The sequence below is a fragment of the Elephantulus edwardii genome, unplaced genomic scaffold, assembly GCF_000299155.1.
Source record: "Elephantulus edwardii isolate Elephantulus edwardi_28Jun2011 unplaced genomic scaffold, EleEdw1.0 scaffold00130, whole genome shotgun sequence".
Taxonomy (NCBI): domain Eukaryota; kingdom Metazoa; phylum Chordata; class Mammalia; order Macroscelidea; family Macroscelididae; genus Elephantulus; species Elephantulus edwardii.
The window spans coordinates 3,998,787-4,024,688 of NW_006399880.1; the positions used below are offsets into that span (position 1 = coordinate 3,998,787).

At 47.5% G+C, this 25,902-nt stretch overlaps 1 protein-coding gene across 2 annotated transcripts in view; it reads right to left on the bottom strand.

Annotated features, from left to right (window-relative positions):
- PPARGC1B (peroxisome proliferator-activated receptor gamma, coactivator 1 beta) overlaps nt 1–21,668 on the bottom strand; it is a 146,747-nt gene extending 125,079 nt beyond the window's left edge. For both annotated transcript variants that reach the window (XM_006893706.1, XM_006893705.1), the window contains exon 1: nt 21,591–21,668. In XM_006893706.1, coding sequence (XP_006893768.1) covers nt 21,591–21,668 — 78 coding nt within the window. The remainder of the gene's footprint in view (nt 1–21,590) is intronic.
- Between the last annotated feature and the right edge of the window lie 4,234 nt (nt 21,669–25,902).

Sequence of the window (25,902 nt, forward strand, 5' to 3'; positions counted from 1 at the left end):
ACCACATGGTACGATAAGTGTGGTCGCTCTTTTTCCACTTGATGTGAGCTTTCTTGAAATAATTATAGATCTCATCATTGAGCCAGCATCAGGCTGGAAGGCAGTTCTGTGTGAAAGACACCAGAGGCCTGGGCTCAAGTGTGGCCACCCTGAGCCTCAAACAGCATCCACAGCTGGGTCCATAGGACCGCTTGGAGTATCTGAGAATTCACTGACATGTTCCTCTGTTAATTTTTATTTATTTTTTTTTTACAAAAAAAGGAGAGGAGATTTAAGAGGCAATTTTACAGATTTTAGAAAGAAAAAAATGATTCGTGATAGATAAAATAGTACTGTGGGAGAAAAAAAGGGAAGGAATCATTTTAGATATAATCTCTGTAGGGGATTTTTAATAACTTCTTCTTTTAAAAAACTCTGGCTTGAAGTTCCTGATTTTCACCCAATCTTTCCACCCCCGGGAGTGACTTATCCAAATGTTCCATGATTCACTGAGGAGGCTGGAAATTGGGGATTCTCTTGCCTGGAGTTCCTCCTCCGCCTTCTCCTCCTTTCAAACCCACTCTTTGAAGACACATGATGTCATGACAAATTCCTTCCAACTTGCAGTTCAAAGAGAAGTCAGCATCTGCCACCCAGGAAAAGCGCTAGAACCTGAGGAGTTAAGAATTTGTGAGTGACTTTGTCCACTGGGTGGAGGGACACTAATCTGAGATGCAACAATCTCCAGCAACTCACCTGCTATCATCTCCCTATCAAGAGCCTGGAAGTTCTGCCTGGAACAAAACTCCCCAAAGCAAAAGGGATCTCATCTACTCTGAGACCAGAAGAACTAGGTGGTGCCCAGCTATCACTGCTGACCATTCTAACATGGGCCACAATAGTTGGAACTTGGAAGAAAGGAAGAAAAATGTGAAACAGAAGAACCTCAAGTTCCTTTAAAAATAAGCAACAACAATAAACTTACTGGGCTGGTTGCAACTGGAAACTTGGAAAGATGGGGAATTCTGACCCTGGAAGGAGGAAAGACTTAGCCCAAGTAGCACAGCAAAGAGAGACTGGCAGAACCTGAGCCAAGAAGCCCTTCCAAACTCCCAGAATTATTACTCTTACCAGACATGATAGTCCAATCACCAGTGTAGCTGCAAAACTTTCTAAGTAATATTTTCTCTTCTCTAATGCTTAAAGAAGGTCTCTGACCATCACAGTTTGTCCTGAGCTGATAAAGGGAAGGTTGATAGTTTGCCCCCTACTCAGCAGTACCACAGAAGAAACGACCTGGTGATCTGCTTCCATTAAGATTACAGTCAACTGTGTGTGTAACAATGAATGAATGGCAATCTAAGTTCTCTGAAAACTTTCATTAAAATCTCAAGAAAAAAATATTACTGCCAACAGAACCCACTGAGCAGTTCTACTGCAATATATAGAACATGTGCATGAGACTATGTGCCTGAGCCAGTGGAATCAGCTCAACAGAAGACTGCAACTATTCTAAGAGGAATAAATCAATGCAAGCTACATTTTTCTTGGAGGAATTCCATAGCTGCAATAGTTGCAAAATCACACAATGGAAGAATGTTGCAACTCTTAAATAACTAGGAATCATAGCTCCAACAATTGAAAATAATCCTAGAAATCAGTCTGAACAATGTACAGTCATGAATGACCAAAGGTGCCTTTAAAAACTATCTTTTCTCTATCAGTACTGGGATTCTGTTTGGGTTTCAGGTGGGACATCTGGTATGAGTGAGTGTGGCGGGGTGGAAAGACCACTGGGCTGGGCACCACAAGGTGTACATTCCTGTCAAGTTTCTGCACCAGCGACCCTGTTAGGCAAGTCATGTCAACATCACTGGGCCTCAGGTTGTACATCTGTCAAATGGAAACGAAAGCCCTCCCAGGCCTGTGAATTATGGATGTGAAAGTGCTCTGTGGATTGTACAATGCTAAAAGAAGTAACAAGAGTGGAGTGCCTGAGTGGTGCCGAGACCTGACACACTTTTCACTGTGCTGATAACAAGAGAGCAAGCAATTCAAATCCACCAAAAGGCGCCCTCCAAGAAAGGCTGGGAGATCCACCTCTGAAAAATACAGCCAATAAAAATCCTGTGGATTTACAACCAAAAGACAAAATAACCCAATCATAAAATGGGCAAAGGATTTGAATAGATGTTTCACTAAAGAAGACAATGAAATTGCCACCAAATACAGGAAAAGATGCTCAGTGTCATTCATTAGTTATCTACCCACTGCGGTCCAACTGGTTCCAACTCACAGATACCACCATCAGGTTTCTGAGACTGCACATCTTTATAGGAGGAGACTGTCGAGCTGGTGGATTCAAACAGCAGACCTTTTGGTTCATAGCCGTGTAGCTTATGCACATGTCACCATTAGTGGCATACCATTAATGGCACAATGATTAGTCCTTAAGAAAGCTAGTCCTTCATAAGTTCCTGTTGTGTGCTGTGGAGTCAGAATCAACCCATAGCTGACCCTTACAGAAACAGCTCATTGTTCTCCAGTGGAGAGGCTGGTAGATTTGAACTGTGTACCTCGGGGATTGCAACACAGCTTCTTACTGACTAGGCCACCAGATCTCCCTCCTTAGTTACTAGGGAAATGCAAAACAAAACCACAATGTGATACCATTTCACTCACACTATGATGGTGAGCTCTGGTATGGCAATCCCTACCTAGCACCTTGTGCTGCTAAACAAAACGGCCTTACGTCTCTGGCAGTTCAAATCCTCCAGAGGCGTCGCAGGACAAAGATGGGCAGCCTCCACTGGTGAAGACGTGTGTGGGCCTGGAAACCCAACGGAGGGTGGCAACGAGGTGGAACTGACTCCTGGCAAGAGTCAGGTGAGTTTATGATGAATGTGATAAAAAACAGAGGGCAACAAACATTATTAAGGATGTGGAGAAATCAGAACCCTAACCGTTAGTGGAAATGCAGGATGTACATGGTAAAATGGCACACAAGTTGTGGAAAATACTGCTGTGGTTCCTCAAAAAGCTACACTAGAACTACCATGTGACCCAGCAATTCCACCCCAGGCTTACATACGCAAATGACTTGAAAACAGAGACTTACATACCAGTATTCACTGCAGTACTATTCACAACTGTCCAAGGTAGAAACAACTTAACCATCAACAGATGAGTGACCCACTAAATCCACTGCCTTCCAGTCAATACCAACTCAGGACAACCCTCCCTCAGGACTCCAAGGCAGTAAGTCCTTCCAGGAAGAAACAGCCCCATTTTTCCCCCCATGGAGCATTTAGTAGATTGGAACTTTAGACTTTCTGTTTAGTAGCCAGAAACTACAGCACTTTGCTGCTTTGGGGAAATCTGCTGTCAGGGACCTCTCCATATTGGTGAAGAGCAACAATGTCAGACTAGAGACTAAGGTGTGCCTGATCCAAGCCACGGCCTTTGCAAATTAATTGCTATGCATCACAGAATTGGACAACGACTAAAGATGACAGAAGAAGAATTGATGTCTTTGAGTTGTGGTGCTGGAGAAGAGTAATGAACATACCACAGACTGCCAAGAAAACAAATAGGTCTGTCCTGGAGAGGATGGAACCAGGCAGCTTCGTGGAGGCAAGGATTTTGAAGCTCCATCTCACATACTTTAGGCATGTGGCCAAGAAGAGTCAGTCATTGGAGAAGGACGTCATGTTTGGAAGGATGGAGGGAGAGCGCAGGAAAGAAATTCCCTGGATAAGATGGACTGACACAGTGACTGGCGTAATGGGGGTAGGTGTGTCAGAGATGGTGAAATTGGCTCAGGATAGGACAGGATTCAGAGACACTGTACATATCACTATGAGTCGGAAGTGACTCAATGACACATAACATCACCACCGGTGCTGCTTAACAGACAAGTAGAATTAAAAATAATAATAATAAAAAAAAATTAAACATGCCATACGTGCATACAATGGAAACCCACTCAGCCAGGAGAAAGGGCGAAGTCTTCATATAAGCTTCAATATGGATGGAGCTTGAAGACATTATGCTGAAGGGAATAAGTCAATCATAAAAGAGCAAATATTGTATGACCTCACCTAATAAAAAGACAAGAAAAGACAAACATGGAGAATAGTTCATTAGTGCTTACCACAGGTAGGAGAGGTGGGAGGGAGGTTAAAGGTGATGGGACAATGGCATTAATTAAAGGTCAAATTGCACAAATTGCTATTAAGTTATATACTTGTAACAAGTTTGAGTTGGAAGAAGTCATATGATAGATAATATTTATACCAATGACCCAAACATAAATAACTACGCCTCCCCTCCGAATCTTCTTTCAGGGAGGGCAATCCATCCCTCCAGGGGCATAACTTTCTAATAAATCTATTATTACAATTTCACCCTCAAAAATAAAGAAAAAATAAAAGACTATCAGATGAGGCTGCTTATGTTCAACCCAAATCCTCAGAGATTTTGGTTTCTTGGTTAGTGGTTTTAGGGTAATCATTTCATCAGACATCCCAGTTCATTGTTCAGTGTTCTGTTCTATTGTGCAGTGTCTGGGGACTGACAAGCTTGCAAATAGCCATCCACATCACAATAGTCTCTGTTCATCTGGAGACATAAAAGAGAGTCGGACAGGAGGAGGAGAACCACGGACCAGCAGATCGGCATGTGTCTGGCTACCATTAGTGAACATTTTTATGGAAGATTCAAAGAGTACTGGTCAAAAGGGGAGAAATGCAGAATAGAATTTCAAATTCTCGTGGACTCCAGACTTCCTGGAGCCATAAAGGTTGGATAAACTCCTGAAACTACTGCCTCGAGATAATCTTTATAACTTAAACCCAACATATCCCCTGAAGCCTTCTTAAGGGCAAACAATAGCTTAACTAGTGACAAATGTCTGCCTTGACTAAGATGTTCTTTTAAAAACTATCTCTGTGAAGTCAAATTGACAATAGCAACTCCCAAGACAAGAGAGGAACCTGGAGGGGGTGGGCAGTGAGTTCATGTTCATAGGGAAAGAGCAACTGAGAAAGTAAAAATGGTAGTGGTTACACAACTCAGAGAATGTGATCAATGCCACCAAGGTGTTTGGATAGAAACTGTAGAATTTAGAAATGTTTTTCTTTGTAGAGTCTCAACAACAAAAATAAACAATATTTTACATCTATTCAAAACAGAAACGAAAGAAAATTCTGTGGTGTGCAGCTTGATGCTGACATGCCTGGGCCACGATGAGTCAGACTCAATTCAACGGTAGTGGGTTGGTTCAACCAGAGTAATACTAAATATCGTAACAGTCATTATCATTATATTATCATTAAATGGGCTAAGGGCTTACAAGGCAGCTCACCCACAGTCTACCTGCTGATTCCAAGGTGCCCGGCCCCACTGAGGGCTCTATCTAGTCCCATCATGATGAGATTCCTTCTTTACTAGGCAGCAGATTTCAGTCAGAACTTCTGACAGGAAGCTGGACCCCAGACGTTAGTGTTGATCCCAGGTAAATCCCTTAATGCCTCCCACCCCATGCCCTGGACCCGGGCACGAGCTGCACAGACCACAGAGTGATGCCTCACTTGCCTCACTGTCTCTGAGCCTGGGGCAAACACAGTCACCCTCAAACTTCCCTCCCTCTGATGCCGCCCCAAGATCTCTCCACACCTCCAGTCAGTCTCTTGGGCTAAAAGTGTTGGTGTTGTGATTCATCCTGTCTGTTCTTCTGCCTCACAGAGTGCCCAAAAGCCAGCTCAGACCCTCCACCAGTCAGGAGAGGGCTGTCTCCCATCTAGTCATGCCTTGTTCACTCACCAGCCACAGGATCTGCTGGCCCCACAACAGGCTGGTCTCTGCCTGGGACACCCTTCCCCATCTTGTAAACCAGCCCCCCTGCTCATCCCTCAACATGTTTCTGCTACACAAGGAGCTTGACCCCACACCCTTCTAAGCTGCCCCGCTCCAGGACTGCCTGCAGATCAGTTCTTCCAAGGGGAAGCAGAGCTTTTTCCAACCTGTAGCCCCAGCCTCCACACAGAAGGGGAAAAGCAGCCAAGGAGAGGCAATGGCTTTTAGAGCTCTCGGGGTCTACCGCCTTCTTCCACCAACCTTGTCATGCAACTTCCCAGTCATTGCTAATCACCGTTGCTAGTGATAATAACACAATCCAGACAGTGTACCGAGCGCGGCAGACACCACATCTTCGCATCCCTTTCAATCAACCATTGAGCAGTATTATTACCTTATTCCACAGATGAAGAAACTGAGGCCTGAGCAGGGTAAGTGGAAAGTTCTAAGACACGCAGCTACTAACTGACAGAGCCCAGGTCCAGATCTTGAAGCAGAGCTCTGGTCTAACCACTGCCCCAGCTGGCCTGCCACAGACTGGAGATCCAGGCCCCAGCCTGCATTAAGCCTAGCACTAGCCCCTTCTCTGGTTGCCCTGTGCCTGGGGCATTGCAATATTATTGTCATATTGTCTATCTGAACAAAGGAACTGAAACTGTCAGCTGGAACTCCTTACCATCAGGTTGGAACCAACTGACAGCTGAATGCTACAATGGGTTTCCAAGGTTGTACAGGAGATGGGACCATCTTTCTCCTGTGGAGACACTCCTGGATTTTTGACCTCCAGAGAGGCTTCTAGAGTGGTTCTAAACCTCCTGCCTTCCTGCTCTGGCTATGCTAGGATTAGATTACCGAAAACTCAAGTCTTTCTTTCATTCCAACGTGGGCTCTTAACTCCATCTCTTCTCCCTTATTTTTGCTCCCTGGCTACAAATACAGGCCCAGCTTGCTATTCTGAGTCAATCCATTAAACTGGGTCTATTCTGATGCTCAGGAGCCCTCGTGGAGTAGTGCCAAGATGCTGATAATATGCTGAGTTGCAAACTGAAAGGCCAGCAGTTTGAATCCACCAGCTGTTTCTTGGTCGAAAGATGGGCAGGCTCCTTGGGTAAAGATTTACAGCCTCAGAGATCTACGGAGGGTTGCTACGAGTTAGGTGGAGACAGTGGGTTTGGGTTTTTAATTTATTCTAATCCTATAGATAAGAGACTTTTGACAAAGCCTCCACCTTTGCTAGAGACAGCACCCATGTTCTCTGGGTTCATCTGCTCCAGTCCTCCCGCCAAGTCGGCCACCACTATTATCCCCTGGAGATGGAGCTGCAGACACAGGGTGATTGCCACAGTCTTGGTGGGGGCTGGTCTCCAAAGAGCAAGCCAGGCGGCCACTCCCACAGCCAATGGGACAAAGAGTAAGTGCTGGTGGAGCGTGGAGACCCAGGGCTAGCAGGTACCCAGCAGCAGCACCCACAGGACAAGGAGGTGCTGCTGCCCAATGCCGAGGAGAAAGTGGGAGAAGGTCACTGGGGCACTAGGGCATGACTTGTTGGGGCAGGGCCCTGGCCACCCCTGATCTCCTCTGCAGAGGAGCCATCTCCTCCTCGTCCCACCATTCACCCCTTAAGGCTCAGGATCCCTAATCTGCACAACAGAGTTAATAGCATTTATCTCCTAGGGCTGCTGGGAAGATTAAATGAGCTGAGCAGAGTGACCAGTGCAGATTAAGGGCTCAGTGGGTTCATTCAAGAAGCATCTGCAAGTGCCAATCGTGTGCCGGGCCTGGACTAGGTCCTGCAGATACAGTGGGAAGCAGACAACATTCAGTACTTGTGATTTTATTCCCAAAGGGAACGATTTAAATTCCCTTAGGCCCCCTCCTTTCTCTTCTAACTCTGCCTATTAAATCCTTGAGATACTCTGGCTCAGTTGAGAGTGGGTATAAGGCTGAGGGGACAAAGAAGACAGACAGAAAGACACAGGGTTCAAAGTCAATTATTTGAAATCTGATTAGCTGCAGGGCTCCATCAAGTCACTCCCTAGGCCTCTACTTTTCCTTTCATAAAAATGAGGCCATGGAATTCCTCTGTCAGATAAAAGCCCTGCTTTGTGCAGGCAGTAGGGAACTCTGGTGGCCTAGTGAGCAGAGTTGTGCTGTCAATATAAGGCTAGCAGTTAAAATCCACCAGCTGTTCCAATGGAGTCAGGTGGGCAATCTCCTCCCATGTGATTTACAGCCTCTGAAAACATGCTGGAGGTTTAGCTATGTATCCATGCCATCTTGACAACAATGAGTAGTAGCTGTTGTTATGCAGACATTGCACAGGGGCTTTCTCACTGCTCTCTGGTTATTCCCGCATAAAGTAAACTGAGGGAAGGCAAGAGAGAGAAGACACTAACAGAGTTAGCCAGCAGGTCAGACACCTTGGTGGCCTAGTCCACAGGGAGCAGTGCTGTAAACAAACCAAAGGTGGTGTGAGGAAGCTTTCTGGTGGTTTGAACCCACCAGGTGCTCCACAACAACTATATTGGTTGTTTTTATTTAAGCCTCTGGTTTAGAGTCAACAAGACCTGACCTCAGAAAGGGCCTTTGTATTTAAAAGTCGACTGTTATTATTTTGGAGAAATATTCCTCTAAGCCTTACAGTGCTCTTCTGTCAATAAGCTGTAGTGAGGTAACCTGAGTTTGCTGATGCTGCGCTTTGTGCCACTGGAGGGTCAAACACCATAATGCTTACCCAAGGTAGACAGTATTTGGTGGAGCTCCCGGTTTAAGACAGGCTTGGAAGCAGGAGTGGCATCCACTTTCTAAACCACATGCCTCTGGAGACTGTGAACTTCGATAAATGTCAATAGTTATAGAAAGGCTTCAGGTCTTTTGTTCATAGGGTCACTGTGAGTCATGCTCAACTCAACAACAATCAGCAACAATAACAGTTCCTCCACAGGAAAGACAGGTAATCTTCTCCCACTGAAAACCTGTTGGAGGGTCAGGAATCAGTTCTGACTCGATGGTAACAAGTTGAGTTGTCTGATTCTATAGATACCACTCAATTTACTAGAATCAAAGCATGCGTTCCAGCCAGGAGAATTTCTTAAAAATACAGAAGATCAGGGACCTCAAAGATCAATTCAAATAGGTCTGGGAGAGTCTCAGATGAATAATTACTATTATATATATATATACACATATAATTTTAACTGTACAGCAGAATCTGACATAGCAACTGAAGAACATTGTTGAATGATATCAAGTTGATTTCAACTCACAGTGACCCCGTGGGACAGAGCAGAACGTCCTACGGGGCTTTCCAGGCTATATATAATCTTTATAGAAGCAGATCACTAGGCCTTTCTCAGTGCGGATGGATGGGTGAACTGCCAACCTTGCAATTAACTCACAAGCACTTGACCACTGTACCACCCAGGCTCCTTAATCTGCAAACTTGTTGACTCACCGCATGCACCTTCATAGAACAAAGCAGAGCTGCCCTATAGTGCTTCCTAGGCCGTGACCTTCACCCCAGAAGCTCTTGAGGTCTTTCTCTCACAAAGTCAATGAGTGGGAACCAGTGACTTTCTGGTTAGTACCTGTACTTAGCTACCATGGAACCACCAGAGCTCCTTATCTGGAAAAAGGGTCCTATTAATAGCCTCACTAGGGAACTGGCTTACTAAAGTACAGAGCTGTGTGTATCTCTTCCCATCACACAGCTAATAAATCACGACACTGAATTTGAACTAGACAGTTTGACTCTCAAGCTCTAGCTCTCATTAATCACTAAGCTACACTATTTCTTGAGGTCAATCGGCTCTTGCCTACCACCTACTCCTACTATCGTGCAGCCTTGGAAACACAAAAGCCAACACATCACATTGCAAACTGTATCAACCCTCAAAGAAAGATGCTCAGAGCTAGATTACTTTCCTTTCTGGCATCATGTGGAATGATGTGGGCCCACACGGTGCAACCTTGAACAGCAAAATCTATTTGTGCTTTTGACAAACTCCCCATTTGAAATGATACTAGCAAGCTTCACTTCAGTCACTTGCTTCCTCAAGCAGAGAACACTGTCTTCAGGGACAATACCTTTCTATCTAATCAGGTATTTTAAGATACACCCACACAGTTCAAGAACCAAGGTGTGTCAGGCTTTCTTGGCCTTCTCCAAATGGCTCTCAGTGGCTTTCCCATGCCTCTACTCATGGATGTGGTGGTGTTGAAACCATAGCTGACTCTCTAGTGGATTTCTGAAGCTGTAAATCAGACATGAAGACACTGCCCAGCTTTCTTCCTTGAAGCAACGGGTGACTTCAAACTGCCCAAGAGGTATTACGTTCAGGTTAGCAGTGTCACTCCGCATAGACGGCACCACCATAGCTCCTTAACACAGACACACAGTAGGAAGACTGGCAGCATTTTGTATCACTAGACTTGGACAAGCATGTCAGAACTGTGTGCAAACTAATGACAATCATATGATTCAAGTCCTAGGAACCAAAGAGCATGAGGCACGGAGTTCATTCTACTGGGCTCGACACGGCTAGTCCCAGAGTCCTCCCTTTCCCCTTCACCTCTCTGGATCCTTTTCTTCTCCTGAGTGGAGACCAACCTGCCCAGTACCCCCTAGAATAAGCAGTTAGGCAATGGGTATGAAGTCCATGCGAGGTGCTCGTTTCAATCTGTCAAGCTGTGGGCTTATTCAAGCAGACACTTCCTACAGCCCCCACCCCGATTGGGCCAGTGCAGTCCCCTGGAATAAATGGGCTCCTAACAGAGGTTTAACATTATATAAAACCTGCCCTCTGGGGGTATGTACTGATAGGGGGCTCAGGTGGCTCCAAAATGTGTTTGCCTTTGAGTCTTTTGTGTACAAGCCTTCTCCTGGAGACAAGGCAGTAGGCACCTTGCGGGGACTGCTATGACACCCCTACATCTCTCACTCACATACCCAAGCACAGGTCCAAGAGCAGAGGAGGCTTGGAATTTATTTCAGGGTTGAAATGAAAGCGCCACTGTAGGCCAGGCGGCAGGTTAATGGGAGGCGAATTTCTGGAAGGTCAAACATCACTTGTTCATTCATAAGTCACTCAACAAATATTTACTGGGGGCCCACAGCATACCATGTACTTGGGGAATCGAAGGTGAACCAGCCTGACAGTGTGGCTGTTCTCAGAGTCTGGTCTCGACTGGGTAGAGAAGAGTCAGTATAGAGTAAACACATAAACAAAGGTCATTACAGGCAGGGATCAGAGTCCTGAATTTAACAAGGCCGGGGGTAGGCGTGCGCAGAACTTGGCACTTGGGAGGCCCTGAATGAATGGATGTCTCCACCAAACCAAATCTTCTTCTGTACCCCATTCTGATCCCAATGCCTCTCTCTTGTCCCATTAGCACCCCCACTCTCAGTATCCAATTCCCTTCCACTGCCCCCAGCAAGCCACACCACAGATGCTTCCTCATCACTCAATCTATCCCCTGGGTTCTGCCGGACTAACCACATTGTAGATGTTAAGATCATGTGCTTTGAAGCCAAGGAGCCTTTGGTTCAAATCCCAGCACTGCCATCTCCCAGCTAGTTGATTCAGGGCAGGCTATTGAAGCCTGTTTCCTTGAGTATCATGGTACCAAGTTGCTATACTAAGTCCTCTAAAGGGCTCAGCTTTAAGTGCCTGGCATTCACATATCAAGTGATCAAACAGGGCCACTTCTAAAAGGGGTGGGGTGCATGCTAAGTAAGGCAGCACACTTAGCTGGGCCTTGAAGGATGCAGCTGCGGATGGGAAAAGTGAAGAAGGGCAATGGGCACCTCACAGTAGGGACCCAGGTAGTTGCCTGGAACAAGGAGGAACTACAGAGCAGTATCAGCACATGAGTAAGGACTCCGGGGGCCGGCCTCTCTCCACCAAGTTGTAAAATGCAAATAACAGTGGGGAACTACTCCATGAAATTGCTGAGATTGAATGTAGTTGTCTATGTGGAGAATTCCGCTTCAGGTCTGACAGAGTAAATGCAAGCAGCTAATGGTTGTTAATCACTATTACTGATGAAAGCCATGACTGAATATAACGTCAAACCGAACATGACGGTCCATGTCAATACGTCGTTCTGCTCTTGCTGTGGACGGTCAGCATGATGAACGCATGGGTGGGTGCGTGGATGGTGGCAGAGGCGGCCATCTGAATACCATACCCACGAGTCTGATTCTGCAGGTAGTGTTGTGTGGCCTTGCAGATTTGAACAGGGCCTCCGGTGGCCTGTGATCATTAATACTGAGAAGGACAGGTTACTCCAGGTGCCAAAGAGCCTGGACAGGGCCCTCTCCAGTGTCCTGGGTACCACACTTCCCTGTGAGGAGCCTGAAACCAGAAATAAAGGCTCGAGCAGCCACGTTGCCAAGGCTGTTTGCCATGGCAACATCAGGGAGCTACTCGTGGGCCGGCTGCTGCAACTGCTCCGGGCCTGGTTTCTAACATCTCCTCACTCTCCCTCTGCTAAATGACTGTTCTGCCAGGCAATCACAAGGAAAAATACGGCTGCAGAGCTGCCGGGAGCATCCATTCTCAGCCAGGCAGGGCTCGCCCGGCCAAGTGCCCAGACAGTGGGTCCCAGACAGTTGTGTCCCTTCCCTGCAAAGCCAGCCCTGGCCAAGCAGACAGCTGCAGGGGTCTTGTCCTGTCTCTGCTGGCGGATCTGCTGGCATCCCCTGTTCTGCTCCCAGCTGGTCTTCACTTCAACATGAGGGCAGGAACAAGATGGACTAAGGCTCTCTCAACACTCTCTAAGCTTGAGTTCACGTTTGTATTCTATTTTACATCATCAAATAGTGCCTCCTCTTTATTCAGTACTTACTGGATCCTAAAAAGAACATACTATTATTATTCCCAGATTTGCAAGCCAGGTAACTGTTTTATCAGTGATTAAGATTTTTGTGCAAGGTCATAAAGCTAGTACGTGGTACAGCCCTGATTAAAACCATAGACAATTAAATGCCAAAGTCCAGAAGTGGGGGGGGGAGCCTCAGAGTGTACACAGGATCAGAGACCCAGAGTTCAGTGGGCCATAAATGAGAGCATTTCTAAACACTTTACCATCATTGTCTCATGTACTCCTCAGCAACACCCTTTAAATAAGGTACTTCTATTGGCCCCATTTCCTAGATGAAAATACTGAGGAACAAAGAAGTCCTGTGTCAAAGCCATTGGGTTTGTCCCAAGCAGAGCTCAAGGACCAAATTTAAAGTGCTCTTAACCACCTTAACAAATAATTAAGGTAAATGTTTGTTTTCTTACCTAAGAGCCAGATGTAATTACAAGCCTTTGGGGATAATTAATCAATGATTTTTGCCCTTCCAATTGTGAAAACCTCTCTGATCTCTAAATACAGACCTAAAAGACAACACAGTCTCTGCTCTAAGCAAAGAACAAAGCAGGAGTGTTTATTTAGCTGCCCCAGGTTGTCTTTAAACCCTGTCCTCTAACCCGCTGTGTGACTGCAAGCCTGGCCCCTCTTCAATGAGTTCTGTGAAGTCAGGAGGCTAATCCCTTCTCCCCTCCCCTTTCTCCCTTACTAGCAGGGTCTGAGCAGATTCCATGGACAACCACAAGGGGACCAGGTGGGTCTTTGGTATTCAGGAACATTCAGAACATGAGGAAATTGCAGCCTGTCCTGTGGTAGTGGTGGGCCTTACGCTAGGGTCTCACACCATCGCTAGGGTCTCACACCATCGTATAACCCAACCACCTAGGGTGACAATCTATCAGATAGTTATCTATCCTGCCCCTCTGCCTGATACTGAAAAAGGACTGGTCAGAGAGTCAGGAGCCTGGGCCTCCTCCAGCTAGTGAGCTTCTCCTCTCTACCTTGGTGTCTCCTTTTCTGGAAAAGGTAGCAGTGAATTTGATGTTCTCCAAGGACCCAGCACATAACAACAAAGGATCCTCCCAAGACTGGCAAGCGAGGGTGCCACTCAGAGGCTGGGGTTCGAATCCTGAGTCAGCTGTCAGAGCTTGAGCAACTAACTCACCTCTCTTGTGCCTCAGTGTCATCACGCACAAAATGGGAGAACAGAAAGAGCCTCCTAAGGTTCTTCAAAGAATTGCCAACTTAATATTCAAATGCCCTCACAAATACACACTGAGAGAGAACGTGTGTGGATGGCTAGAAATAATACTAGCCATGAGGTGACAATGGTTGAAGCATACTAAACTTGCTACTGTCCACTTCTTTGCATGTTTGGCAACTCCACAGCAAAATATTTTAAATACAAGGTTCTTTGCAGAGAACCTGACACCTAAACATATAACACCTTCTGGTCTTGTGCTCAAAACTGTGCCCGCTAACTCGGCAACAACAAAACTAGTCAGGGATAAAGAACTATTCCTTGTTCTCCCAGAGTTTTCAGTCTAGTTGTGAAGTAAAAGCATATCTAGATACCATGGGGCTGTAAGTGGCATACTGGTAGTAGAGGCAGAAGAATACTGAGCTTAAGGGGCTTACCAGACGGGGGCAGGAAAGGAAGGAACTGACAAGCACAGTGGACAAGAATGCAACTGTGAGGAGGATACATATTGTTTTTAGACTTATAAGGATTGTTTCTGTTGTTGTTGCTATGTGCCATCGAGTCACTTGCGACTCATAGCGACCCTACATACAACAGCCCTAAACTCTGCTCTGTCCTGTGCCAATCGCACCAGTATTTTTAAGGATTATGTTTCTCTCCACAGTCCTATGCACCTAGTTTTGTTCTCTTATTTTATAGGTACCCAGTCCTCTAAAGAGGACATCATGCTTGCATAGGTGGCGCGTGAGTGTAGAAGAGGAAGACTCTCAACAAGACAGTTTGATCTGGTGATGTCGTAACAATGGGTTCAAGTATATCAGCCATGGTGAGGATGGCACAGGATATAGAGCCAGCTTCAGATCTGTTACTCAGAGGGTTGCTATGAGTCACAGTCGACGACTCCGTGGCACCTAACATTTACAATTCTGTAGGTGATGAGACTGAGAGACACCGAAAGGTTAGGTAAATTGTTCAAGGCCTCACAGCTATGAGTGGCTGACTTATAACTTGAACCTCCACCTTCTCAAGCTACGTATAGAGAGGGCCTTCAGGGAGCCTCAAATCCACCTCCCTTTTTCCAGAAGAGGAAACACTCAGGCCTGCAAAGGAGAAGCCACAAGCCCTTTTGCCTCTGTCAATGCTCAGGAGCACAGAGACTGTAGACAATATGAGAAGCAGTGTCTGCCCCGAGGAGGCTGATCACGCAGCATATTTACTTATTCAGTGAGGATTGAGTGAGTGGCTACTATGTCTATTTCACTGTGGAAACAAACGGTGAATGAAAGACAACCCTCCTTGCCTTCATGGAGCTTAACATTACGGAATGATTTCCTAAGTATAGCACTTAAAGTGATCCATATTAGAAGAGACAGACCTATTACCTGGTGCTTCTTAAAGGCCAGGCATTGTGTTAGGGGCTTTAAATTCATTGTTGTCATTTAGTTTTCTTTGACTTGTCCCATCAGTCTCATAGGGAAACACTAGTTGTGATTTCAAACATGAGGACATGAAGTTTAGAGTGATTATGTGATCCATTAGGCGTCTCCGGGGGCAGAGGTAGTCACAGAGGTAGGACTGAAATCCAGGCGGGCTGACTCCAAAGTAACAGCTATGGTTGGGAATGCAAGAGGAAGCAGGAGGCAGACTGGGTCCTGGAGGAAGAGTAATGAGAAGGGTGGAAGTGGAGAGAGAGGAAAGAGAACAATTGAAGCCTTAGCTTCCAGGAGGTACAACCATGGCATATTCTGACCCCAAAGGGAAAGCAGGTAACTCAGATTAAAGGCAGGAATACCTGAAGACTGTGAACATCAGGTTAGAGTTTAGGCTTTCATTCAGAGCCCTAGGAGAAGTGTGAGGATTCAAGTAGTGTGAGTGGCCCAGGCAGGCACTTTAAAAAGAAATGATCATCAATCAAAAGAGAGGGCAGAGTCTGCTATGTCAAACATCTGCTGGAGAGTAATCATTTCAGCCCTCCAGTTGTGAATGGACAAGGATCTAGAGCAGAAGGATGGAAACGAAAAGGTCAAGTCCACTAATTGCCAGTCCAATTGACTTTGCATCAACAGAACATCTACAAATGAATGCAAAGCACTCAATTCATCCTAAAAGAGAACTAGATAGAGCCTGAATCTGCCCCTTCCCTTCCAATCACCCTGCCTTCCTCACCTCACATAAACTAGAACTATGTTTTCCTCGTTTTTTTAAATATAAAACGATGTACATATTAAGGTTTAGTGCTATACTTGTTCCTTCCCTTCCAAAAGGTTTCAAAGTGAGAAGATTTCTATGTTTTATGAGCAAGTCAAAGCTCATTCGCCACACATTAGTTATTTTATTCCAAACCCTGAGAGTTAGGGCCTATTATTCCCACTTTACTGATAGAGAAACTGAGGTCTAGAGAAGTGGAAGGTCTTATGAGTTCCGTTTTCTCATTACACAATGGACCTTCGCTGATGGAGAAACAACAGTGAGCAAAACCAGATTAATTCCTGTCTTCTATGGAGCTGGAAGTCAAGTGGTCTGTAAATTTACTAATCCTGGCTCTACCACATCCTCAAAGTGACAGTGCTCAGTATGTCAGAGTTCTCTGAAATGGTAAAAATCCTCCTCTCAAAAATAGCAACTCTTACCTTTGGTGGACTTTTTTGGAACATTGGTAGAATTTCAGTGAATGAAATGTGATAATGCCAATAAAAGACTTAGCAGAATAAGCAGCACCTAGAAGCTCGATAAATGTTGACAAAATGATGATGAAGACAAAGAGAGCTGCTAACTCCAGAGCGCTCTAGTCAGGGCCTCGCTCCCAAGTTCCAGGTCCCCATTTGCAAAGCAGCTTCTGACTCAAATCAGTGTTCCTATTATTCCAGAGAGGGAAGGAGAGGAGTGACTCATATCCTGGCAATGGCTGTCCTGCACCAGCTGGGGAGAAGAGGGCCTGAGGTGAGGAGGAAACATGAGCCCCTTAGGCCCAGTTATTGGGCCAATGACTTTCCTGGGTTTCACAGGCACCTCATACATTCATTAGCACCAGTTAGGAGGGGGCTGAGAGGTGGTGGACAAAGTAGAGCCCAGGCCACTAGCGAGCAAAGCCAGTAAATATGCCTCCATACTGGACCCAGAGGGAGAAGTTACTCCACCTGATCTAACACAGGCAAAGGGTGGGCAAATGTTCCTAGTAAATTTGCTCTTTGCTCTTCAACTTGCTCCTATTAAGAGTTGGAATTTTAACTTGGAAGTTAAGTTGGTCCTGGCCTCAAGCACTGTGGAGACCATAACATTCCAGACCTAGAAACTGAATACTGGGACATCAAGTCACATTCCCAACGTTCCGCGGAGCAGAGGCTTCCTCCAAGCTGTTTAGATGCAGCAGTGGAACACTGAGGGGGCTGGACACCAGTTGCAAGACGGGTCAAGTTCACAAACATGATTATTTCACTGAACCACAAATGGCTCACAATCATAAGGGGGAAAGAATCAGCACCACTGATAATCAAAAGAAATGCACATTAAGACAATAAAGTTGACACAATTTATTGATGAACAGAACAGCACAGTAAAAACTAAAAACAATGAGAAAGCCAAGAGTTATCTGGGTGTGGGCAACCAGGCACTCCCACACAATGCTGGTGAGTGTGTAAATCAGCACAGTTTCTAGAAGGCAACCCAGAAACGTACCAAATGCCTGTAGAGCTCCTTTGTCAGAGCAATTTCACTTCTAGGAATTTCAATGAAGGAAATAAGACATGTGCACAAAGATATCCATTTCAGCCTTGCTTACAGTAGCAAAAGAGAAAATTAAAATAAATGACTAACAATAAAGAATTGATTAAGCAAGGAGCTGCAACTACAATCCCAGAGGCACACGGTTCGAATCCACCAGATGCGCTGCCGGGGAAAGAGGGACAATCTCCTTCTGTACCAGTCAGATCTGATTTGCCGGTACACTCACACAAAAATAATAAAAAATTTAAAAAAAAAAGAATTGATTAAATACATTCTGGTTCAACCCTGAAAGATACAGCCATTAAAATAACAGAGAGTATTTATTGATGTTGAGACACACCCACAGTTGGGAGGAAAAGGGAGGGGACTGATAAAAGCCATGATTCCAAGTTCTGAGATTAGTATATACAGACTAATTCCTGTAAAAAAAGATGTAATCTATACGAATACATAGAAAAGAAAAAGGCCTAAATTATACATGAATGTAACAGTGGTTATTACCTATTACTAATTTTTTTTTCTGCCTGCCAATATTTTCTTCTGATAGCTAAAATTTTTTTAATGGGTTAAGCTAGATGATTTAGAAAGTTCTTACCAGCTCTGACATTTTGGTCATCCATGATTGATGTCCCAAGGAACTTCAAACGACCCATATTTAGTGTTGGCCTTTGGAGCCAAAGTCTGCCTACAGCTGCAGCCCTCTGCATTCCTCTCTCCCCACACTTGTGGCCCAGCTGTCTCCTTTGCCAGTCTGGGAGCATCTTGGGGACAGGGCCCAGTTGTAACTGTCTGTAATCCATGTCCCTAGCCAAGAGCTGAGCAAAGGAACAAGGCTCAGCTCAGCCTGGTGACAGGTGCCATGTGGGCACAAAGAGACAAAAGGCCCAACTTGCTCTAGAATCTTAGTAGGGCACCGGATTCATACACAAAGTGCTTGGTTGTATAACACGGCCTAAGAAAATCTGAGGAAGGAGAACACAGGGCAGGTTGGGAAAGGGAGGCCCACTGGAGGAGAAGGCCATGCAGGGTGGGTGGGTGAGGGCGCCCCAGGCAAGGATCACAGTCAGAGCAAAGGTAAAAGCAAACCGAATGTCCTTTGGGATACATGCCTCAAACCTTTCCAAGAAGCTTTCACAATCCTTGTTCTGAGGAATTTCTGTACTTTGGCCTGAATGGGTAAAAGTTAAATTGCCTAAAAAGAAGTTCTTCCTCCATCTAACCCCAGTTTGACAAAGACACTGAATTAGCATTTTAACCACCTTCCCGCAGCCCTCCCAAAGGTGGCAGACAGGCGGTGGAGGAGAGGGCAAGGAGGGGGCTGTAGGAGACAGGAGGTTGCAGGAACAAATAGACATCTCACAAAGAGTGCTCACCCCACTACCATGCCACTGGATTCTCATGCCGCCACCACCAGCCCCATTTGACAGATGAAGAAACGAGGCTCAGAGAGTTCAAAAGACTTGCCCTGGGTCACCCAGCCAGAGAGTGGGGAAAGCGACTCCACTCAGGCCTTCTGACTCCAAGTCCAGTGCTATTTCGAGGTAACACACAGGACCTGGAGTCAGGAGCCCTGGGTGGCTCTGTCACCCGCTGGCTGCATGGTCCTGTACAAGCCGCTCACCCCTTGCAGCCTCTTTCCCCAAATGTAAAATAAGGAGGCGTGTTAACGACCCGCCCAGGTCCTTTTCTGGACCTGCACTTGAGCCTTCTAGGGGCGTCTGCAAAGCTCGTCCTATCAATTACATTTCCCAAGTTGGGCCGGCAGAGATCACCAGGAGCGCCTCGGCCTGTCACGTGGTTAAATAAAAAAAGCAAACGTCCCAGATTAACTTTCACTGCATTGCTACTGCTGACACCTGACTAACCAATTTTCTAGTTTCCCTGGGTGAAATGTTCCTGCTAGATAGGCCCGCTGGGCGGCTAAAAAAGCAAATGATTAATTATAAGTGAGTCATAGCACACAAGGCTTAGCTAAAACCCAGGCTGAGATCCATTGCGGACAATTCTTACTACTGGGTTCCTGAACTAGTCTCCGTGCTATTTCAGGCCTCTCTCACTCGCCTCTTAGCCGAGAGGTTTGGTGACGCTGAAGACAGTGTTTGGTGAGATCTTTGGTGCCGGCTCCTTCCCAGAGGCAGCTAGCCCTTCCCAGTCCGCACCAAATGCCCCTGCCCGAGGCTGTGCGAACGCATAGGGGCCGAGACCCGTCTCCTTCGGCGCAGACACCAGCGCCGCACGTGTGACGGCACCCGGTGACCGCGGCGGGAGCTCCACCGCAGTTTCGTCAGAGGTAAAGGTACGCGCCCGGCGCGCGCGGCGTGTGCACACACGTACATCCACCCGCGCGCACAGCCTACACACTACACTCCTGCCGGCCTCGCAAAGCTAAATCACATGCCACCAGCCGCTACCCCGGAGCCACCCGCCACAGACCGCGCCACCCCGCGGCTCCCCGACGCAGCAGCGTCTGCTGCAAAAGACGGACAGCCTTTCTTCCCCCAGGTTGTGGCGGGCTTCCTCTCGGGCAACATCCCGTCACGCCGTGCCGGTCCCAGTCGCCAGCCAGGAGTCGCTACCCGGAGTCGCCGGCCCGGAGCAGAACGTATCGGTTGCTGTGTATGCCTTCTCTCCGCCGCCCCCCCCCCCCAATCGTGTTTCACCGCAAGGAGTCAGCTTGCAAGCTACTCCCCGCCCACCCGGTCCCATGACAGCTGCTACCGCCCTAAAACAGGCAGATTATAACAAGAAGCAAAGTTTCCCTCTCTCCCCTCCCACCTCCCGCCCTCCTCTTTCCCCCTCCCACTCGGTGTTATGCAAAACGGGCCGGCACCACCGCCTTCATTCCAGGTACCAAACCAACCCCGGCGAGCCGCGCCCGGTTCCGCACCGCGGCCCCTATCAGCGCCAGCCGTGCGCCCTCATCCGGGGTCTCCTCTTCGGCTTGACCGCATCCTTAGCCGCCCAGCAACCCGCAGCCAGGCTCGCAGAGAAAAACCACCTAACTCTGGGGCCAAACTTTACATTTGCAACAGGCAAGGGGTGGAGAAATCGGAGAAGGGGTGGGAGGCACAACCCACCCCCCCGCCGCCTTTTGCAAGCATTTTCGGTGGCTGCTTGTCCCAGCAGCACCCCCTTGTCTTCAGCCCACCAGCTTCCCTGCTCCCTACCCCCGGCACACCAGAGCACTCTTCTGTCGCGCGCGTGTCGTCGGTGGGGCTTCTAGGCGCAGCCAGAGCCCGGGACGCCGCTTCGTCTTCCCTTCCCCCTGCAACACAGAGCGCGCACCAGGACCGTGCGCCGCAGGGGGACCCAGACGCCCCCAGACAGTTCTCAAGTCACCATTCTGCCCTGTCTTTCCCCCGAGGGCTCCGCTGAGTAGCGAAACCAGGAAGGCGCTATCCCCGCCCGCTAGTCCACGTGCCCTACAGACCCCCAAGTCTTTAGCCAGGAACCGGTAGGAAACTCCGCGCTGCGGGCGCTGCTGGGGAGCCCCAGGGGGCCAACAGCAGCACTCGGGGGACGCAAGGCTAGGGGACAAGATGGTTCTAGAGACAGAAGAAGGGGCCCAGGGCCGGGGCCACAAGTCCACGTGAAATTACGGTAGCAAGTGCCGGGCGCGGAGGGCGCGCCTCCAGCACCCAACGTCAGACTGAGGGTCCCCCACATCTTGGCGCGTCTCCACTCCCCCAAGGAAGCGCGGTACCCCCAGTCTACCTCCTGTGGGAAGGACTTCAAGCGGCCAAAACAAGACACTGCCCCAATGACTCTAGCGCCTCCAGCGCTTCCGCAAGTACATGGGGACCCCCTAGCTCCCTATGCCCGTAACGGAGCGCATCCAGGGCTCATGGAAGGGGGGCTCTGCAGCCTGGAACCCCTGATCCCCCAGTGCGCTCACCTCTGCATCCCTGCCTCTGCGATTACGGCGGGTGCCTTGGCAGCTCAGTACCCCCTCCCCGGGCCCAGCTGGCCGTACCTGTGTGTCTGCGAGATAGTTGAGGAAGAAGGAAGAGAGCTCTTCGTCCAGCAGCGCGCCGCAGTCGTTCCCCGCCATCTTCCAGCCGCGGCTGCAGCGTGCGGCGGAGTCAGCGCCGAGCCGGCCCGGGGGGAGGGAGCGAGGAGCGAGCGAGGAGGGAGGAGAGAGGCCGGCGGGAGGCGGAGGGCGGAGCTCCGGCCCGGGGCTGCCGCAGGGCCGCTGGCTGCGGGGGCGGGGCCGCGCGGCGCCTGCCAGAGCAGGGGGTCGTGCCCGACTCTACCGCGCTGTGCCGAGTTCTGCGACCCGCGCCCACAGCCCCCAGCCTCGGGACAGAGCCCGCAGCCTGGTGGCAGAGTCCCAGGCAGCAGTCCGATTCCTGCGCAGCAATGCAGGCAGCCCCCCGCTCCTGCTAGAGCGAATCACGTTGCGTTAGCGCTGGGCGGGCCCTCCTAGACAACCTGCTTCTTCTGTATGGCTGGGGAAACTGAGGCTCCTGAAGGCGGAGGGTCTGGTTTGAAGTGCTAGAGAATTTCAATAGCAAGACAAAAAAAATAATCCCAGGACCCGCTGCTTGGAAATCTGTAGTTTTTCTACATAGGGCAAGCCTGGGAAAAATCAGGGAAGGCTCAGAAGAGATGTTTAGATCTGTGCCTTGAAGGATGCGTTGACTCATCCTTTTCAGCTGGTCATATCCTCTCTTTTTCTCTCTCTCTGAATCCTCCACCCTTGGCGCTCTTGTTCTCTCTCATCACCCTTCCTTCCCCAAATAATAAACGACTTCACTGATTTAAATTACCAAGACTTACTCATTTGGGGCATGTCTTCAGGTGTACTCAGTCCTTGGAGAGAGACACAAGTAGAGGGTCAAAGAGAGGAAGCCCCTCAACAAGATGGCTTGGCACGGTGACTTGAGCATAACAGATCATGAGGTTGGCGCAAGATAAGGCAAAGTTCAGATCTGTTGTTCACAGTCAGAATGAGTTGTAGTCAACTCCGTGGCATGTAACAGCAGCACCACCATGGCTCACAATGAAGACCTAACTAACCCTTCAGTCTTCTCCCATATAAACCTTCTCACAACAGGCCTCTGCACCGTTTCCCCACAACCTTTGTGCTCACCATTTGTTTCTCAGCCTCTTCCCTGAAGGCTACCTTAGCTCTTGAAATCTTTTCTTTAAAAGACTAAGCCTAGTTACACTTATATTTACGTCAGTAATGATTTGTTCCTTGTCTCTTTCCCTACTAGACTCTAAGATTGAAGAAAGCAAGGCCTAATTCTGGTTTTGCACTCCACTAAAGAGCCCCAGTTGCCTTGGAGAATGCAACCCGTGACAGTTGCACTGGAGAAGTCTCTGACAGACTTCTCCAGAGTATTGAAGAGCACTATGTCAGTCTGGAGGCTAAGGTGCTCCTGATCCAGGCCATGATCTTCTCAATGACTTGCTATGCGTCAGAGAACTGGACAATTACTAAGAATGACAGAAGAATTGATGCCTTTGAGTTGCAGTGCTGGAGAAGAATATTGAATTTACCATGGGTTGCCTAGAGAAGAAACAGGTCTGTCCTAGAGAAGGTGAAACCAAGTTGCTCCCTAGAGGCAAGGATTTTGAAACTCAGTCTCACATACTTTGGCCATGTTGCCAGAAGGGACCAGTGTCTGGAGAAAGATATCATGCTTAAAGGATGGAGGAACAAATGCATGACAGGAAGACATAGATTGACACAGTGACTGGGATAATGCGGGCAGATGTGTCTGAGACATTGAGATTGGCTCAAGAGAGGACAGGGTTCAGAGCTATTGTTCATAGGGTCCTGATGAGTTGCAGTTGACTTGACAGCACATCACAACAATAAAGGAGCCTAGTGACACAGAGGCTAAGCACTCACAGAGAGTTGGAAGGACAGTGGTTGGAATTCCCTTGTCACTCCATAGTCAAAAACTGGCAGACGCTTCCGTCTGGCTTTGGGTCTTGTATTTAGGCAATTGTATTCTGTCCTATAGAGCGTGAGTCAGAATTAGTGCCACAGCAATGGCTTTCGGATTTGTTTATATCACCAATACTTCACATGTTGTTGTTAGTTGCAATATGGGTTTCAATATGGAGTCAATTCCGACTCATGGTAGCCACATGTGTGCAAAGTAAAACTACTCCATACAGTGTCTAAGGCTGTGCCTCTCTGGAAGCAGACTTCGAGACCTGTCTCCAGGGTGGCTGCGGGCTTATTCAAACTGCTGACCTTCCCCTTCTCTTATATTGCCAGTAAGTCAAAACCAATTCATAGCTGACCCGGCATCGGACATTCAAGGCTAAAAATTGCAAGGAAGAAGATTGTCCATCTTTCTACTGAAGAGTAACTGGTGGATTTGAACTGCTAGAGAATCAAAGCTTTTGGGTCAGTAGTGGAACTGCCTATGGATTTCACCATCAGAGCAATCTTACCTTCCTCCTAGGAGAGTGTTTAATCATTTGTGTTACCCCAAGGACTCACATTAAAAAAATAAAAATGATAGTAAAAATCCTATCACCATCATCAAGTTTATTATAATTCTTAGTTATCCTACAGACAGAGTAGTTATACAACACACACACACACACATATGTATGTACATATGGCATAGTGGCAAAAAGCTGTGCTACAATTCTGAAGGCAAACGGTTTGAGGCCATCAGCTGCTCTGTGGGAGCAGGATTAGTAATCTTCTGCTAAGCAATTAGCTGCCTCTGAAAACCCGCCAGAGGGTCACCTACTGTTCGAGTCTGTCTCGATGGCACACAACAACATTGTATAAATGTTAGATCGTTGTTGTTGTTATGTGCCATCGAGTCGCTTACAACTCATAGCAACCCTATGTACAAGAGCCCTAAATGCTGTTCTATTCTGTGCTAACCTCGCCATCGCCGACACATTCATTCCAACCACCTCAATCACAGAATTGATCCATCTCATCAAGGGTCTTCCTCTCCTGCACTGTTCCTCCACCCTCCCAAACATGATGTCCCTCTCCAAGGGACATTTGCAACATGCCCAAAGTATGTCAGACAAAGCCTCAGAATCCTTGACTGCAAGGAGCATTCAGCTTCACCCTGCTTGTTCTCCTAACAGTCCATGGTATATTCAACACTCTTCTCCAGCACCACAGCTCAAAGGCATCAATTCTCTTTCTATCATCCCTATTCACTGTCCAACTCTCTGATGCATAGCACGTAATTGCAAAGACTATAGCCTGGATCAGGTGCACCTTAGTCTCCAGCCTGAGGTTGTTGCTCTTCAGTACTCTTGAGAGGTCCCTCACAGCTGACTTTCCCCAATGCAATTCATCTCTTGATTTCCTGGCTGCTGGTACCAAGAGTGTTGACTGTGGAACCAAGTAAACTAAAACTGCTAATTATCTCAATCTCTTCACCATCCATACTGATGCTGCCAATTGGCCCAGTGGTGAGAATATTTGTCTTCTTGATGTTGAGCTTCAATCCGTATTGAAGGCTGCAGTCCTTGACCTTCTGCAGCAAGCACTTCAGGTCCTCCTCAGGTTCAGCAAGCAGGGTTGTCATCTGCATAACTCAGGTTGTTGATGACTCTTCCACCAATCTTGATGCCACATTCCTCCTTGCACAGCTCAGCGTCTCGGATGATCTGTTCTGCATACAGATTGAAAAGGCATGGAGACAAAATACATCCCTGATGAACCCCCTTCTTGATTTTGAACCATGTAGTGTCTCCTTGCTCTGTTCTGACGACTGTCTCTTGGTCTAAGTATAGGTTTCACATTAGCACAATCAAATGTTCTGAGATTCCCATTCTTCTTAGAGTCAGCCATAGCTTGTTGTGATCCACACAGTCAAAAGCCTTTGCATAGTCAATGAAGCACAGATAGACATTCTTCTGGTATTCTCTGCTTTCTGCCAAGATCCATCTAACATTAGCTATAACATCCCTAGTACCACGACCTCTTCTAAATCCAGTCTGCACAGCTGGCAGTTAGATAGTGCCTATTTAGTTGTTACTAGGAAGGCTTGGTGGCCTAGTGGCAAGAAGCTGTTCTGCAATCCCAAAGACCTGTGGTGCGAGGCCACCAGCAGTTCCAGCTGCTCCTTGGGAGAAGGATGGCCAGTCTCCTCCATCTTGCCTCTGAAAACTCGCTGGAGGATCAGCTATGGATTGGTTACGACTCTACGGTACACAACAACAACAACAACAACAACAACAACGTAGTTGTTATTGTTATTTGCCGTCAAGTCCACAGCAGCTCATTGGGACTCTATGAACAATGGATCTGAACTTTATCCTGTGCCGTCCAGACCATCTTTCAA